The 18096-nt window shown below is 37.5% G+C and overlaps 2 protein-coding genes across 2 annotated transcripts in view; one reads left to right on the forward strand and one right to left on the reverse strand.

Moving 5' to 3' along the window:
* Nucleotides 1-1403: 1403 nt before the first annotated feature.
* Nucleotides 1404-12456, reverse strand: LOC310715788 (beta-2-glycoprotein 1-like). Its single transcript, XM_083522488.1, has 8 exons — nt 12293-12456; nt 10233-10409; nt 8924-9020; nt 7287-7363; nt 7013-7201; nt 6598-6777; nt 3205-3402; nt 1404-1615 (listed from the first exon to the last, which is right to left on the reverse strand). Exons 1-8 carry the CDS (start codon nt 12366-12368, stop codon nt 1548-1550), a joined length of 1062 nt encoding a protein of 353 aa, XP_083378614.1. The 5' UTR covers nt 12369-12456; the 3' UTR covers nt 1404-1547.
* A 4602-nt stretch (nt 12457-17058) lies between these two features.
* The window catches only part of prkcaa (protein kinase C, alpha, a), a 141597-nt gene continuing 140559 nt past the window's right edge, over nt 17059-18096 (forward strand). Inside the window, exon 1 of the mRNA XM_083522404.1 lies at nt 17059-17497. Coding sequence (XP_083378530.1) covers nt 17337-17497 — 161 coding nt within the window. The 5' untranslated portion in view covers nt 17059-17336. The remainder of the gene's footprint in view (nt 17498-18096) is intronic.

Here is an 18096-nt window from a genome sequence, read left to right on the forward strand (position 1 = left end):
CTGATAATTGTCATTTTAAAACTGCATTTTATATTTACTCAGGTTATTTTTGTGTAATATAAAAAATGTACTTGAAGATCTGAATCATTTAAGTGTGAAACAAATGCACAAAAAATGAAAAATTTTAAAGGAAAAGGTGCTTTTTCACAGCAGCTGTAAGAAGGTTTTCGGAGTGAAGCTGTAGTGGGTTTAGGATCAGAGGTTTAGGATGAACTCGAACCTAAAATTCTGGAAACAAGTTCACTCAGAAACATTACATTTTAATATGTAGTCTGTGCACTTTGGGACTACAAAATAAAAAATATATTTTTTTAATTAAAGAAGAATTAATGATTGAATATTTTAAATAAATATAAGAACCTTACAGGAACATTTTTAATTTTCATTTGTTAAATTTAAATTATTACATTTTATTAGCTGCAAATAAATTTTTCCAAGGCAGATTTACAGAAGTTTCCACTAAGCGGCGCCATTTCTGCGGGTTGATATTAATGTTTAGTAAAACCACTGGCGCCATCTTGTGGCCACATTGTAAACTGACGATTACTTCGGAACGCGTTTATGATAGTAATGCAATTAAAATCTTTTCGATTACAAAATGTAATGAATAATTTCTTTAAAAGCACAAAATGTATTCTTTTTCTTGTTATGTGTTCTTTTTATACTTATATATTCTAATTCCTTATTTCTCTTTTTAATATATATATATATATATATATATATATATATATATATATATATATATATATATATATATATATATATATATATATATATATATTATCTTCTTTTCTCTTCTGTTTTCATGTGTTCTCTTCTCTTTAGTCTTTTTTTCTTCTCTTCAGTCCTCCATTCATTTACTTTTTGGAGAATATTCTAATAAAGGAAATGAAAACAATTGGTTTGAATATGCGGGTGTGTGTGTGTGTGTGTGTGTGTGTGTGTGTGTGTGTGTGTGTGTATATGTTCTGTCATATACAGCATCATAAACACCACTACAAACTGCTAAATAACTAAAAAGTTTATGGATATAAAGTTAAAGATGTAAAATCTGCCTTTAACTCATTAATCTTATATAAGGTACCAGTAAAACACCCTATAACATGGGGTACAGGTTTATATATTTGTAGGCTTTGATTTTGAACAATTGAATCTTCTTCATTTCAAATCCAATCCAATCCAATCTGATCCAAATCTAAGAAGTGAAGGTGATCATTTCTTGATAATGTGATTGTGTTTTATTCTTCTTATTCACCAGTGTGCTAAAATATATTTTTTTTAAATAAACATACTGAACTGGTATCATTTTTATTTCAATGAAAGTCCAAAAGGCAACTGTGTTCATTTAAATGTGACAAACCAGAATTATATTTAAAATATTCCATATGACAACATGGATTCATTTAAAACACAAACACTTTATTTGTATGGCGTTTTCTTTTCACACGTCTCTACATGTGAAAACGAGCATTGCAACCTGTAGAAGAGCATTTCTCAAAGCCTGTAGGTTTTCTTCAAGAAGACTTCCTCCACTGTTCTTTCCATGATCATGAGCATTGCTTGATCTCTGACGGAAGTGATCCTGGTCTAATACTGTATGTGACGGAATCAGGTTCTAAAAAAAAAATTAAACCATTAACTCTGGACATCACAGAACACAAAACACCAGTTAGAGTTTGTCCAAATTCATACACATGGGAAACATCAAGCCTTCATACAGGAGTCTTCTGTATTTATACAGTAGGCAAATTAGATATTTGACTATTAATAGCAGATGCTCTTATCCAGAATCATTTACGATTATCTCCACCTATCTAAGCTCAAACTCAAGCACTGCTAACGGATTTTCACTGATTTCACTAATGAGCTATCATTTCCTTCATTGAAATTCTTCCTAGCTTCACATGGTCCTACACACCGATCAGGCATAACTTTATGACCACCTGCCTGATATTGTGTTAGTCCCCCTTTTGCTTTTCGAGCTACAGTATTTAATGGTGGGTCAGTGGTTACGGCTCTGGGTTATTGATTATAAGTGCAGGGGGTTCATGGCACTTAACCCTATCTGCTCCAGGGGGCGCCATTACCGTGGCTGACCCTGTGCTCTGACCCCAATTTCTGAGCAATCTGGGATATGCAAAGAAAGCATTTCACTGTGCTGTAATGTTATGTGACAAATAAAAGCTATTCTATACAGTAGCTCGTTTGTTGCATCAGTGAGTCTCGGCCTCACATGTCGCCAGTTCACCACTGTTCCTTCCTTTGGATCACTTTTCTAGTTGATAGATTTAGAACAGCACACGAGAGCTGCAGTTTCGGAGAGGGTCTGACCCAGTCGTCTAGCCGTCACAATTTGTCAAACTCGCTCAAATCCTTACTGCTTGCACATTTTCCTGCATTTACATCAACTTTGAGGATAAAATGTTTAGTTGCTGTCTAATAATATCCCACACACAAACAGGTGCCATGATGGAGAGATAATTAGTGGTCCACTGGTCTTAATGGTGTGCCTGATCGGTGTAATTTGTGTTCTTGCTATAGGTAGAAGAGGCATACTGTCAATCATACTGTCAATTATACTGTCAATCATACTGTAGACATTGGAGGTAAACATACATGCTTGCAGGCGGAAGTAAAAAGGTAACACCCTAATTTGTAGCTAGTTTTTAGTTGTTTTTTTGCAGTGTTTAGACTGAATATTTAAAGGATAATATTAAAATCTAGAGTGAAGGTTCATATATTATTATTATTATACAACAAAGAGGCAGTGAATCTTAAACTGGGCATAGTATGGGTGTACTGGTTACCCATTAACATTTGATCATGAGCATGTATTTATTCCAGAAATTATAATTCAGAGGAAATCTTCATGATGCAGGTAGAGACAGTGATGTGGTTGTACCTGAGTAAGATCATAGATCATTTAGCAAGTAATGAAATGATAAACAGTGTGGCGCTAATACCAGAAATTGCATGCAGTACTCAAACAGACTAAATCACCGCTGCATCACTCTTTTTAAGTAGGCAGGAAGTGAGGTTTAACCAAAGTCAAACAATGGAGTCAACTTATGAAAATGAATGGAAAAGTCCTTCATGCCAAACTTTCCTTTAAAGCTTTGGGCTTGGATTCGAAAGTGGCTTTCGGATAAATGTGCTCCTCGAAATGTAAAGTGCATTCGGCAGGTTCTATAACGTTCTACGCACCCGTGTAGCAGGCAGGGATGGGCATTTCTCCGTCGTCACAGCGCATGTTTACAGGGTAACCGCAGTCTTTCTCCTGGTCCAAACAGTACACAGTGACCTGCTCAGAGTGTGGCACCTGGTTGGGTTTGAAGTCTGCAATCCACATCTTTGAACCTCTGTATACAACGCGTCCCCTTGTAATGGCAACCGTGCAAGGAGCTGGCAGAGGGCGTAAGAGAAAAAAAAGGTCAAGTTTCAAAGCTTAATTATGAATACACCTGTTTTAATCCCTCAGAAAATCAGTTAATGATGATAAGGATTTTTTTATATATAATATACATTTATGCTAATTTATGTATTTATTTATTTATTTGACCAACTGGTTCACTCAATTTATTTATTTAATTCATAATTTTATATATTTTTTTTGTTTATTTTTATCCAGATATCAATCCTCCTGCAACACAGTGTACATCATTGTCTTCCTCTCTGTCTCAATGCCATTCTGAAATGTTAGTTTTCTTATTTGTTTTGTACTATAAGGAAAACATTTTATGCAAAATATTATAAACACTATACATGGGATGTTCAAAAAGCACCTACAGATATGGTCAAGTCTCCACAATCTTTTGGCCATGTAATGTATATTTGAGAACAGAGAACTTATTGTGGGATTCCCCTAAATGAGAAATCAGATAGGGTCCAAAGGGTGAAAGGCTTCCACACACTGATCTGATTGATCTGATGTCTGTAATTATACAGAAACTCACACCATGGAACATGTGGTGCACAGCTAGGGATTTCTGATTGCCTTCTGTAAACCAGATTTTGAAAGAAATCAAATAAAATGAATGGCTGAAAAATTAATTTTGTTCTAGAATGAAAAAAAGAATGAAATCTGTGTTTACAGATGTGCATGGAAGCAAATACAGGCCTAATGACACTATAAACACAGAATCAAAGATTTGACTAGTTTGTATTTTTCTTTGTGTTGCAATAGATGTCAAGCACGTCAGTACTGGACTGATTTACTTGCTGTTTGTTATGCGATGTGGTTCAAATGATTTAGGATCATCTTTTTTTCTTTCTTTTTTCAATTATCCGTTTCTGTATCTGGATTTGTTTAGGGGTTTAAAATATTCATATCTATTTTCCTATTTGTATGTAAACCAGATGTGGGCGTGGTTTTTACTGGAAGGGCTGAAAAAAAATAGACTTAGCGATTCGCAGAACCTCTAAACGAGATGCTCTATAGAATATTCTGGAAAGCTTTCTAGCTTAATGTGATTAAATAAACAAGCAAATTATTTTTCAAAGTTTTCTTTCTACCAGGAAATGTTTAGGATTCTGGAAAAGAATCCAACACTTACAGTATTGCTATGAATCGAATTTGAGAATGTTCATTTATGAACGATGAAGTTTTACAATATTTTTTAAGGCGAATTCATTTATTATCTCCGGTTTATGGACTGAGGATACTGGATTATTTCCCATCAGCCACTTCATCTCACTGACACTGCACCTGAATCACACTACAGTTGATTAGCACTTGTCGGTGTTTCGCCATTTTGTGTCTTTCTATCATTTTTGCTCACGCGATGTTCTCAATGAGTTTATTTACTTCTTTCCAAAATGCTGTTAAATTCCACTCCTATCTGTTTTTTTACTTCTGGTCTTTGAATATCTGGTCTGCCCCTCATGCCATTTTTTTCCTAGTGTTTCCTGCCTAGCTGTTTGTAAGTTTTTGCATCCATTTTGCTTTGCTCTACCTTTTCCTAGAGAATACCGTGTTTGAACGTTTTTCCCTGTTTTTAAGGCAGATTTTGTGTTTTCATTTTAAGATGCTTTCCTTTACTTTTTAAAAGATTTTTGTGGATATTTACCATTTGCCCTTTCGGATTTTTTGCCTCTTCTCTTGTATGGTTTTTGTTCATCAGTAAAAACCCTGAAACTTATGTTAAGTCAGTGGCACATCTCCATGGCACGTTGTTTGAAACCTTGTTAATCACGCTTTCTATCCTGGTTTGCACCCTGGCACCCTTTTGTACTTTCATAGTTTTTGTCCTGTATGGCAATAGGGTGAAAAAAACTATTTAAAATATAATAATCTTCCACTTCTCGCATCTTAAACATTTTGTTTTTACTCAACGTTAATGGAAAAATAATATGAACAAGCTTTTGTGAATGTTGTTATTTGTTTGTTTTATCCATCAGTATCCCAGTCTCTAACGAGGGTTAAAAAATGTGTGTTATTTTATTTTATGCATATTTTTAATAAGTAATTTTCCTGTGTTATATCTGTTCGTTTGAATGATGTATTCAGAAAGGCACCATTGAAATGTTCATTTAGACTGGACACAAAAACTCAAAAAGTTGGCAAATCTTTGATCTGCATTACGCAGCTAGTTAGTTTATGCATGATATGAACTTTTCCTACAATATATGGTTCTTCTGCAAACAGTTAACACAAAGCTAAAGGCACACAATTGTATAGGATGTAAATTTATGCTGTAGTATTACATTTTCCATTCACTTGAACTCGGAATCCCAAACCTGTTCCAGCATGAAAATGTCATTGTAAACAAGCTTTATGAAGATATGTCTTACATCTTCCATGATCTTGAGTAGCCTGCTATAGACCTCTGATCCTAATCCTAATGAACACCTTAGGGATTAATTGGAATGCTGACTGCACCTCAGGCCTTCTCACCTTACATCATACCTGACTTTACTAACACCCTTGTGGCTAAATGAGCACAAAAATGACTAAATGTGGAATGGGATGATCAGAAAGCACATATTTTTGTCCATATAGTGTATTTCAGGAAGCGAACAAAACAACAAAATAAAGAACAGAGAGTACGTGGATGTGGGAGAGCTGATGGGTTAGGGGAAGGAAAACCACTCAGGACAGAACCAGTTCCGAACAAATTGGTTTATTTAATCGATCATTGCTTTAGTCACACGCTCGTGGACACACTCTCTCCGGCACACACTCTCTCCGGCACACACACTTGCTCCTCTTTATTTGCTCCCACTGATCACTGTAAGAAAGAGAACATTCATTTGTACTCGCCATCCTTTTACAAACCGGCGCTCGGCCACGCCCCCGCTGCCACAGTGGACATACCCTAATTGCTTTTATCAATCACAGTGACGCCAGCCAATTGTGAGCATGCGTCATGTATATGTAAATTGGCCAACACTTTTCCCTGAGTGTGTTATTCGGTCATGTGGCACAGCATGACTTCATATGCCTAAAACGTATACTTTGGCTTAGGTTTTGCCTACTTCAAGTTTAAATCCTGATCCAGATATGGATATTTGGAGTGTGTACCAGATACAGGATCAGCACTGCATTATACCTGTAGTGTGTAGTGTTAATGGAGGAGGTGTGTGTGAATTAGAAGGTACCTTTACATGTAGGAATTTTGGACCATGAGCCAGTTTCTTGACATTCAACTTCGGCAAGTCCATCAAGGATGTAGGGGTGGGTACAGCCATATTTGACTTTTTCTTTGTACCCATACTCCCGTGATTCCGCAAATGACAGAAAGCCATTCTCTATAAGGATGGGTGCAGGACATGTTACCACTGAACATAAGGGAAAAAAAGTGTTTAAAGGGTGATTGAAGGTTTGGTGAAATATAAATTGATATGTTGTCAAATTATTGGTTTCAGAAGAAAAATTAAATTTGGATTACAGCAAACCTGTCATAGAAAACCAATCAGATTTGAGAATTCCACAGTGCTGTGGTGTGATGTCTAATCAGAAATACTTCATTATTTTTTATTAAACATCATGCAGTTTGAATTGTTTTACACTCACATATGCACTCCGGTGGATCCGTCCACGTGCCATCTGCAGTGCACGTAGCTCTTAGTTCACCAATGGCAGCCATGGGAGGAAAACACTCGTATTTTCCTCCAAAACCGAAAGGTACTGTATATCCCGTGAACTGCTTGTCGTACACAATTTTGGCATTAGGTGGAATATGTGGAAGACCACACAGAACAGCTGGGGGTGAAAAAAAACAAAACAATGATTAGACAGTGATCAGAGGTTTCAGTTGGTTCTGGTGGTGATTAGACTGTTGGCATACGTTCACACTGTGGGGTAGGGTCACTCCATTGGCCTGTGTGTAAGCATGTGCTGGAATTGGCTCCAACCAGGTTGTATCTTAAAAAACACAAATAAAAAAGAGAGTGATGATATGTACATATTGACAAGACCAAATCGTTGCATATTGTTCTGTTCAAAAAAGGTAGCTAAGTCAAGATGGCGGTTCTTTTTCTAGATAATGGAATCGATTGTATGTCAAATATTTTAATAATGATTTATATTATTTATTATTAATAATAATAACTTTCAGTAATACAGACGCACCCGAACCCCAACTTGTGGAAAATAAATATTGAAATGTTGGCTTTCAGCAAACCGTTCTTGCTGTTTCTTCTCCTTCATAGACCCCAGAATACCTAAATCCTACTCCTCCTACAGTTTTAAGCTATGCTACATGCACATATACTGAATACTACTATTTACTGTACTCTGCATTCTGCAAGGAGCTCTGTACTTACTGTATAAGTTAAACATTATATAATGTACCAAATTTATCACTTACCTTTAGCCAGATCTGGCTTAGCGTACCAGACTAATTGAAATGCTTATTTCCATTATGAAAGTGAGATATATCTCCACTGACTTCTATAAAATCAATTGGACTTTTATACCTATTACATCTTTGAAATTATATGCACCAAATATCTGGGGTTTTTGTTTTGTTTTGTTTTTTTCACAACAGACAATAAAACTCCAAAAGACTCTTGTAGACTTACATTAAGGAAATGTCCACAACTCCAACTGCTAAAACTCAACCACACATTCATGCTTAAGACCCTCCTCTCTCCCGTTCACTCTTTTACTGTACCTCTACTATGCTCTCAATTCATCTATCACTCTATCACTGTACCTGTAACATACTCCCACCTCATCAATCTTTGTACTGTATCTTTCACTGTACATGTACAACGCACTCTCACTTCATCTGTCTCTCTAACACTGTACCTGTAACACACTCACCTAGGGGTGTATGATACATATGGTTTACGAAAATATCGTAATATTTATTTTAACAACGTGCGATATGACATCTAGATCTCTATCACTGTACCTGTTTCAAAGACGTTTTATTTAAATGTTTTTTTTTTCCCTTGAGTTTTAAGACTTCTATGCATTAGTAGTCAAGTCATGTTTATTTCTATAGCGCTTTTCACAACGGACATTGTCTCAAAGCAGCTTTACAGAATTTAAGATTTAAGGTAAGCGATGTGCAACACCCTTAGATGTTATGAGGAAGAAACCTTCAGAGGAACCAGACTCATTTGAGTGACATCAAGAGTGTGATTATAAATCTATAAAACAATACAAAACATTGGAGAGTGAGAACTAACATGAACACTGGAATGTAAAATTATGAGTAATGTTCTTTCTACAGTCTTATACAGTCATTTGAGGTTATGAAACCAGGAGCTATTGAGCAACTCATAAAATAGCTCAACATCTCAGATCATCATCCAACACCAGCTGCACTATGCTAAATCATTTAAACACTCAAAGAGGTCCAATGTCAATACTCTACATGAAGTGAAATCCAAATGATGGATAAGAAAAGCTAAATAAATACATGCAAGTATTTTAGGATGATGTGAAGCAATAGATAAAGTGAAATGCAGTCACCCGTTGTTGCAGTTAAATGTAATGACGCTTTTGTAAACGATCTTGTCGAACTCTGCTTTTCCGTTCTTGGGCGATTCAGGAACCGAACACCGCTTTGCTGTATGGGAACATTACAGAATAATAAAACTCACATCATGGGAATGTGTGCATGTGTGGTGCATGCATGCTACTCATTTAATGCCTTTGTACTGATTAATGCTTACATAAAAGTGCTGTTGCGTGTAGGAAATCAAAGCATGCTCCATACTGTTGACCTGAAAACCACTTGGGCTTTTGTGAGTGTGTCGGCAATGGAAGAAACACAAACTGTCCGTGTTTACACACGTCTTGAAAAGTAAACACATCCAGGCCGAATATAAGTACACCATAAGAGCAGGATCGAAGGTTTTAATTATTGTGTGTTTCACATGTGTGCGTTCTGTCATATTAAAATATTTAACGATCTATCATTCAAATAGAAAGGTTTTATCATTTTTAACATATTTATCATTTAAAGAAAGGTTCAAATCATTGTTGATAGAAAAATAATCAAACAGGTTGTGGTGTTCCAATTCCTTTGAGTTCACTTTTTTAAAATTAAAATTTACATCGATTTTTCAATTTCTACATTAGTTATTGCACTTTTTTTTTTTACCCACTTATAGTTATAGTTATAATCTGTAGCTATAAACAATTTGAGTTTCTTTACCAGCTTCTCTCTGCCTAAATGTATTTTTTTCAAATCTAATTTAATTTTCTTATGTTGGACACTGACTGTTAAAAAGTGCTGACACAGGAGATAAATATCCCATTATAAACAACTCTTTATCAAAAACATCCGCATATCTATGAATATACACTATGAGGACTAAAGTTTTGTCACACCTGCCACATGCGGTTCTTCCCTTAACTGTTACTACAGATTTGGAGACACAATTGTATAGGATATCCTCTGAGTGTGTTACATGGTCATGTGATGCAGCATGACTTTTGTGTCCAAACAACTTTTTGACTTAGGCTGTGCTTACTTTGAGTTTAAATCCAGGCATGGATAGTTGAAGCGTTTGACAGAAACAGATACAGATAACAGCAATACAGTATACCTGTAGTGTATTAAATACTCATAGGTATAGCCATAGTTGTTAAATGTTTTACAAAAAAATGCTTATGATAGATTTCTCTATGTACACAATCTATAAAGTCTTTGGTGAAAAAATGATGGCAAATTGTATAAAAAATGGCTGCTTCCATTAAGCTACAGCAAAGTTTGATACTTTTTTCAAAATAAGATCAATTCTCAGATCACTATATGTTTGTGTTTAGATCTTACGGGAGCACTGAAGGAAGCGCTCGGTCCACTCTCCGTTCTTTTTGCAGGTTATTTTGCGTGACCCCCCGGAGTGCGAGTAGCCCTGGCTGCAAGACAGTGAAACCTCTGTTCCTGGCTCGAAAAATAGCTGACCTCCGATCAGTTCTGTGTTGTCCTCTGGAAGAGGCCGAGGGCACACTGGAACATACAGAACATACACAACACACAAAATGCTAAATAAATATATTCAATATGGATTAAAGTGCAGGATCACCTGGACATACTGACTCTCAAACTCAGGAAATGACATAAATTGCATAGAACATTTTAATACTTACAGAATGTTAATATGACCCCTTAGAACTATGAAGTCTATGCTTATATTACTGCCAACTCCTATTACTATTACACAGATTTGTGCCCATAAAAGGATAGGTTCCCTGGTGGTCTAGTGGTTAGGATGCAACGCTCTCACCGCTGCGGCCCGGGTTCGATCCTCGGTCAGTGATCCAACCCCAGCCATTAAGGTTGCACAAGCCTTAGTGCCGGTCCCAAGCACGGATAAATGGGGAGGGTTGCATTAGGAAGGGCATCCAGCGTAAAAACGTGCCAAATCAAACATGCGGATGGTCCGCTGTGGCGACCCCTAACCGGAGAAGCCGAAAGAAAGTTTGTGCCCATAAAAGGCTAAAATCTTAATGATGAAGACTAGTTTCTAATTTTGTCTACTCTAGTGAAGACAAATGTGACAATCAGACATTTTGAACAGAGGTTTGTTTAACCAATGATGGATGCAAGACCATGTACCATGAAGGCAGAACAAAAAAGTCTGCTTTTGAACCTGTTTTCTTAATACCAGTTCTGAGTGTTTAGTTTTGTGCAAACCTGTAATAGTAGGTTAGTGCCATGAACGTTTTATCAGGAAGATAGAAAAGGACATGCAATTATAACTTTTCCATATAACTATATTAATCATGTACTAATTTGACAATTATAAATAAATTAGTGTTATCATTTAATTAAAACTAGCGGGAGTAGGGAGGCAAATATTTAACAATTTTTAGATTAGATTAGATTAGATTAAACTTTATTTTCATTGTGCAGAGAACAAGAACAGGGCAAACGAAATGCAATTAGCATCTAACCAGAAGTGCAAATAGCACCGTATATAAATAAAGGTCATAAAAAAAAAAAAATATACATATACAAATATACTATAAGCGTATTATAGGAGTGCAAAGAAGCAATACTGTATATATTTCAATAATACTGTATACGATGCAGTTGTGCAACAGTAAAACAAATTATTGTAATTAAAAACAATTAAAATGTACTGTATGGGGACATGTTCATGTACAGTGTAGTGTTTATAAGCAGTGTTAAGTTGTGGGAATGTGCATCAATGAAATAAGCATCTATTGCAATAACAATCTCAAACTATGAAGCCTTTACAAAATACAGAGAGCACAGTGGACTCAATATATTCAGATCTAAACAATTATGAGGTATACAGTTATACAAAAATGACACCAGTGTTGCACCAGTTGTGTGATCTACAGTTCTTGTGTATCTTTACACAACTTACTGATAAGCAGGAAGTATATATATATATATATATATATATATATATATATATATATATATATATATACTTCCATAGATATTCTTAAATAAATACTATATATATATATATATATATATATATATGTAGACAAGGACTGCTACTGTGATTACTTGTATAAAGATCACACTATGTTATTCATTTATGAAAGGAATGGGTTCTCTTTTGAGTCAGGTTCCTCTTAAAGTTCCTTCCTTGTTTCATCTCAGGGATTCATTTGTAATGCATTTCTTCAAGATTCCTTGAAAACTGTTTGTAATGCTAATTTCAGAGCCAATGTAACATTATTTATCAGACGCAAGAGCTGCTAACTATACATTTGGTCTCCTTTATTTACTTGGTTAATAAAACTGTATAACAAATCTATAAAACAAAACAAAAACCAATTACCTTATAGATAACACCACACAGAACATTCTAGAAATGTATAAAAAAACATGAAGGTAATGCTTTACTTTACCATTTTCAGTTGTTGCAGGGTTCAGCAGACAGGCTTGACAAGTAAGCAACAGCAACCACTGAAAAGCTGGCCTCATCCTGATTTTGTACTCTTTTTGGTTCACTTATACTCACAATTCACAATTCTGGCCTGTTCGCAAAGATTATTGTTAAACAAATTGGGGGAGTTGATGGGAAATGGGGTCATCGTCATTTACCCACATTCACAAATCTCTGACCTTCTGACTGTTTGTCCACTCCCATCCTCCTCTTCTGAGTCTTGTAATTATATATCTGTTTAAAACTGCTCATACCAGGAAAACCCATTTCTTTTTGTTCGAGTTCCAAGTGTGAATAAAAGATTATTAAGCAGGGCCCAGGTGTTTAGTATTCATGTTTTCTTTTTCAATGGAGCTATTGAACTGTTATTTGTTATTTGCGTGTTCTGGTCGCTAGTTGCAAATGGCAAATCTCTCCTGAGCTCAAAGGTCAGAACAAGAGATTTGTTTAGTGTAGAAATTTAACTTTGACACTCCACCCATTCCAAATTCCTGTTTTCAAAACTCTTTCAGTTCCAGTTGTCTAATTCAACTAAATGAAATGTTGTTTGTATAGCACTTTTTTTTAAACAACGACATTGTCACAAAGCAGCTGTATAGGAATAAATGAACAATATCAATTTAAAATTCACAAATTTGTCCCTATAACTTAATAAGTTTAGCTCTAATTAGTGAACCAGAGGCAAAAGTAATAAAAAAAAGCTCCTTACAAATATATGGGCAAGAAACCTCTAGAGGATCCAGTCTTGACAGGGAACCCATCTTCATCTGGGTGACACAAAATATTCATCTATTATAATTTCATCATTGCTGAGGTTACGTGGACACTTGAGTGTGGCAATTGTTCTCTTGAACCAGTATATCAGAACTGTCCATATTACTTGCAATCCAAAGCTAACTTCCTGTTGTTTTTTTTAACAAGAACATCCACTATTTATGTTGGCTTTGTGGATGTAGCATGAGGTGTAAATGTTCGTGATAGAGGGGAGAGAGACTCAGATGATCTCCTCAGCTGCTCTCACTATCCTCTGTAGGGTCTTGCGATCCGAGACAGTGCAGTTCCCAAACCAGGCAGGGATGCAGCTGCTCAGGATGCTCTCGATGGTCCCTCTGTAGAATATGGTTAGAATGGGGGAGGGAAATGGGCTTTCTTCAGCCTTCTCAGAAAATAGAGGCGCTGCTGGGCTTTTTTGGTGATAGAGCTGGTGTTGAGTGACTAGGGAAAGTTTTCCGCCAGATATAGACCAAAGGATCAGGTGCTCTTGATGATATCGACGAATGATCCATCAATGATCAGTGGAGAATGGTTGCTCTGTGCTCTCCTAAAGTCAACAACCATCTCTTTGGTTTTGTCAACGGTTGTTGGCTCTACACCAGTCTGATAACTGTTTCTCCTTCTCTCTGTACGCTGACTCGTCGTTCGTTCTGATGAGACCCACCACAGTCATGACATCTGCGGACTTGATGATGTGATTCGAGCTGTGCATTGCTACACAGTTGTGAGTAAGCAAAGTAAACAGTAATGGGCTGAGCACACATCCCTGAAGGGGCCCCAGTGCTCATTGTGGTGGTGCTGGAAATGCTGTTCTAGATCCAGACTGACTGAGGTCTCCCAGTCAGGAAGTCCAGGATCCAGTTGCAGAGGGATGTGTTCCGGCCCTGTAGGCTCAGCTTCTTAATCAGGAGCTAAGAGATTGATTTTGTTGAATGCTGAACTAAAGTCTATGAACAGCATTCATACGTGCAACCAGACTGTGGTAAAGAAAAACTTCCTGAGATGGCATGATCAAGAAACCTTGATAGGAAGCAGACTCAAAAGGGGAACCATCCTCATCTTTTTGGCACCAAACGTCCATTCATTACAGTTTATTGTTGTTGAGTGATTAAAAAACTGATTAAATGCAACGTGTGGTCCTGTGCCATTGGCTGACTGTTAACATTAACTGCAGACCAAATCCATCCTTAAAGTTCACATGTTGCTCTGTAATTTCATGGCTCCTCAGCGGTGCAGAGTGGACTTCAATTGAAGAGAACTCCATCCAGAAATGGTCGTGTGTATGATCTCAACCACGTGATGCCTACAGTAAGCTACAGAGCTGGGAGTATCATGATAAGAAGCTGTGCATCAGCAAAGGAAACTATGAAAGAGTTGAGTTTTAATTTTAAGAAACTGAATCTGAGATCTGAAATACAATGCGAATCTGCTGACTTGGAAATTTCTGTCAGGAGACAACAGATCCAAGTGTGCATGTGTTCCTAATAAATTGACCAGTAAGTATAGTTTTTTTTTGTTTTTGTTGTTCATAGGGTCAACAACCTAAGGGTCTAATTTCTGATTTGCTGAATAGCTGTATATCCTTTCAATTCTTATCACAAATACTAAAAATGTTATTAAAAAAAAAGACACCTGTCCACCCCATTCAATCAGTAAGAATCCAACTACTAACATGGCCAAGACCAAAGAGCTGTCCAAAGACACTAGAGACAAAATTGTACACCTCCACAAGGCTGGAAAGGGCTACGGGGAAATTGCCAAGCAGCTTGGTGAAAAAAGGTCCACTGTTGGAGCAATCATTAGAAAATGGAAGAAGATAAACATGACTGTCAATCTCCCTCGGACTGGGGCTCCATGCAAGATCTCACCTCGTGGGGTCTCAATGATCCTAAGGAAGGGGAGAAATCAGCCCAGAACTACAAGGGAGGAGCTGGTCAATGACCTGAAAAGAGCTGGGACCACCGTTTTCAAGGTTACTGTTGGTAATACACTAAGACGTCATGGTTTGAAATCATGCATGCACGGAAGCTTCCCCTGCTTAAACCAGCACATGTCCAGGCACGTCTTAAGTTTGCCAATGACCATTTGGATGATCCAGAGGAGTCATGGGAGAAAGTCATGTGGTCAGATGAGACCAAAATAGAACTTTTAGGTCATAATTCCACTAAACGTGTTTGGAGGAAGAAGAATGATGAGTACCATCCCAAGATCACCATCCCTACTGTGAAGCATTATGGGTAGCATCATGCTTTGGGGGTGTTTTTCTGCACATGGGACAGGGCGACTGCACTGTATTAAGGAGAGGATGACCGGGGCCATGTATTGCGAGATTTTGGGGAACAACCTCCTTCCCTCAGTTAGAGCATTGAAGATGGGTCGAGGCTGGGTCTTCCAACATGACAATGACCCGAAGCACACAGCCAGGATAACCAAGGAGTGGCTCTGTAAGAAGCATATCAAGGTTCTGGTGTGGCCTAGCCAGTCTCCAGACCTAAACCCAATAAAGAATCTTTGGAGGGAGCACAAACTCTGTGTTTCTCAGGGACAGGCCAGAAACCTGACTGATCTATAGAAGATCTGTGTGGAGAAGTGGGCCAAAATCCCTCCAGCAGTGTGTGCAAACCTGGTGAAAAACTACAGGAAACGTTTGACCTCTGTAATTGCAAACAAAGGCTACTGTACCAAATATTAACATCGACTTTCTCAGGTGTTCAAATACTTATTTGCAGCTGTATCATACAAATAAATAGTTTAAAAATCATATATTGTGATTTCTGGATTTTTTTTTTTAGATTATGTCTCTCACAGTGGACATGCACCTACGATGACAATTTCAGACCCCTCCATGATTTCCAAGTTGGAGAACTTGCAAAATAGCACTGTATATATATAGAAACACCTCGCCATTTTTCCATCCTTTGATTGGATGGTCAGAGAGCGCACTAAACAGAGCTCGCAAACTGCATCCGTAGCAAACTGCACAAACTCAAATATATTCAAAGGGTATCAATAGTTGTTTATTTCATTCCACAATGACTAACAGAGCAGGAGAAATGTATTTGGTTGCAGATATACTTACAAAGACATTCACAAGGCAGACTTTTTAAGGAAAGCTGGACATCGTAAGATTCATTCAGCCAAAACAATTCAAAAGCAGTTGTTAAACGTAAATGTTCCGTTTATTCTTTTGTGTTTTCTTTCCAGTAAAATTTGCACAAAAAACACACAATTTGCCTTCATTTCACATCCCCAGGAAAACCGTAATGCACACTTTTTTTTAATGAAGTTAATATTTATGCTTCTGCTAAAGATGATGTGTGCAGTATGTGGCTGAAGTAAAAAAAGACTTGTTGAATTGTGTTCTGTATAATATTGAGGGTTTCAATGGATGTTGCATCATGATGATGGTTTTAAGAAAATAAGTTGAATAAGGCAGGACACCACTAAAGGCCTAGTTGGTGGTGGTGATGATGATGATGATGATTTTATTTGCAGTTGTATTAGTAGAAGTAAGGGATATAGTCGTGGTATTGTTTTTCTTATTTGTGGATTTATAATTATTATTAATTATAGTATTATTATTATTGAGAACCTTGTTCATCCATAATGTTCAAATGTGCTTTTTCCTATTCCACCATCAATACTTACGCATACGTCTGACGTCATCACTACGGACACCCATTTATACAAATGCTTCTTAAACATAACAGAACATTAACCCAATGTTCTACATTATTATTATTATTATTTTTATTATTATTATTAGTAGTAGTAGTAGTAGTAGTACTTTCTGACAGTAGTTTAGTAGTAGTAGTTTAGTAGTTGCCGCGTGCTCCTTCGTGCACAGCCGCCTTTGTGCCGCCGCTCTCCGGCCGCCGGATGTCGCTCCCTGCACGCGCGCCCGGCCGCGCGCGCGCTCGCCAACCCTCCCATTGAAGTGCGGCCCAAAGTGACGTCACCACGAGCTCTAAGGAAGCAGAGGGTTTAGAGGCGCGAGCTGTCACCGCTGTACGAAGTAGCGACGGCGCGCGCGAGAGTCCGGAATCTCGGCGAAAGCCTGTTGCGTTAAAAAATAAAAAAATAAAACCCTTGGAAACACACGCGCGCACGCACTCGGGCACACACACACACACACACACACACGTGTTCACGCACGCAACTTTCTTTCAGCTGCACGAGGAATCGTGTGTTTTAACTCAATACTTTATTTTGTTGGCGATTTCCACGGTGCCATGGCTGATGTCAGCGACTCGTCCTCATCGGACGTGGCGAACCGATTCGCCCGGAAAGGGGCGTTGAGGCAGAAGAACGTCCACGAAGTGAAGAACCACAAATTTACCGCGAGGTTTTTCAAGCAGCCGACTTTCTGCAGCCACTGCACCGACTTCATCTGGTCAGTAAAACCAAATCCCTGCACGACTTCTCTCTCCTGTGCTTCCTGGAAAACTCCTGGAAAACAGATCTCAGGGTGGAAGCATGCACTTTTGTTTTTGTTTGGAGCAAACTTTTTTTGAAAATGACCAGGAACAATGTTAGATGTGTTATTGCTTTGAGATTTCCTGTAAACCTCTAAACAGTGCATTGTCTTTTCAAAGTTCTGTAAGTGCTGGGAATTTTCATTATTCCTTGTAGTATCCCATTCCTGTGCACATTGTGCATTCAGTGTCCTAAGTGTTTTGTGCTTTCTATCCTGAGTGCTCCATAATCACATTTATTGCATTTGAAGTGCTCCAGAGTTTTACATATTCCATATGTTCAGGATGTTCTTGGGACTTTTAGTATTCCGAATATTCAATGACAGGACCACCTTGGATTCTGTAAGTGTGGGTTCTGGATGTTGTATTGAATGTCTGGTTATTTTCAGCGTTGCATGCATTGTGGTGTTTTGTGTGTAAATTGTCAGGTTGACACTGGGATTTTTATGTACTCCAGATGTTTCCTTCAGGTGTTTTGCATATTCCATATGCGGTGACTCTGAACATTTTCTGTGGG

This window comes from Silurus aristotelis (assembly GCF_946808225.1).
Source record: "Silurus aristotelis genome assembly, chromosome: 2".
Taxonomy (NCBI): domain Eukaryota; kingdom Metazoa; phylum Chordata; class Actinopteri; order Siluriformes; family Siluridae; genus Silurus; species Silurus aristotelis.

What these genes read in the sequence shown, in the direction of transcription:
- LOC310715788 (XM_083522488.1), bottom strand. Translation starts at nt 12,368, where the DNA reads ATGAGGCCAGCTTTTCAGTGGTTGCTGTTGCTTACTTGTCAAGCCTGT. An exon ending in ACATTTAACTGCAACAACGG is followed by an intron (nt 7,364 to 8,923) that starts GTGACTGCATTT and finishes GTGTTTTTTAAG; the next exon opens with ATACAACCTGGTTGGAGCCA. An exon ending in CATCCCTGCCTGCTACACGG is followed by an intron (nt 1,616 to 3,204) that starts GTGCGTAGAACG and finishes TTTTTTTTTTAG; the next exon opens with AACCTGATTCCGTCACATAC.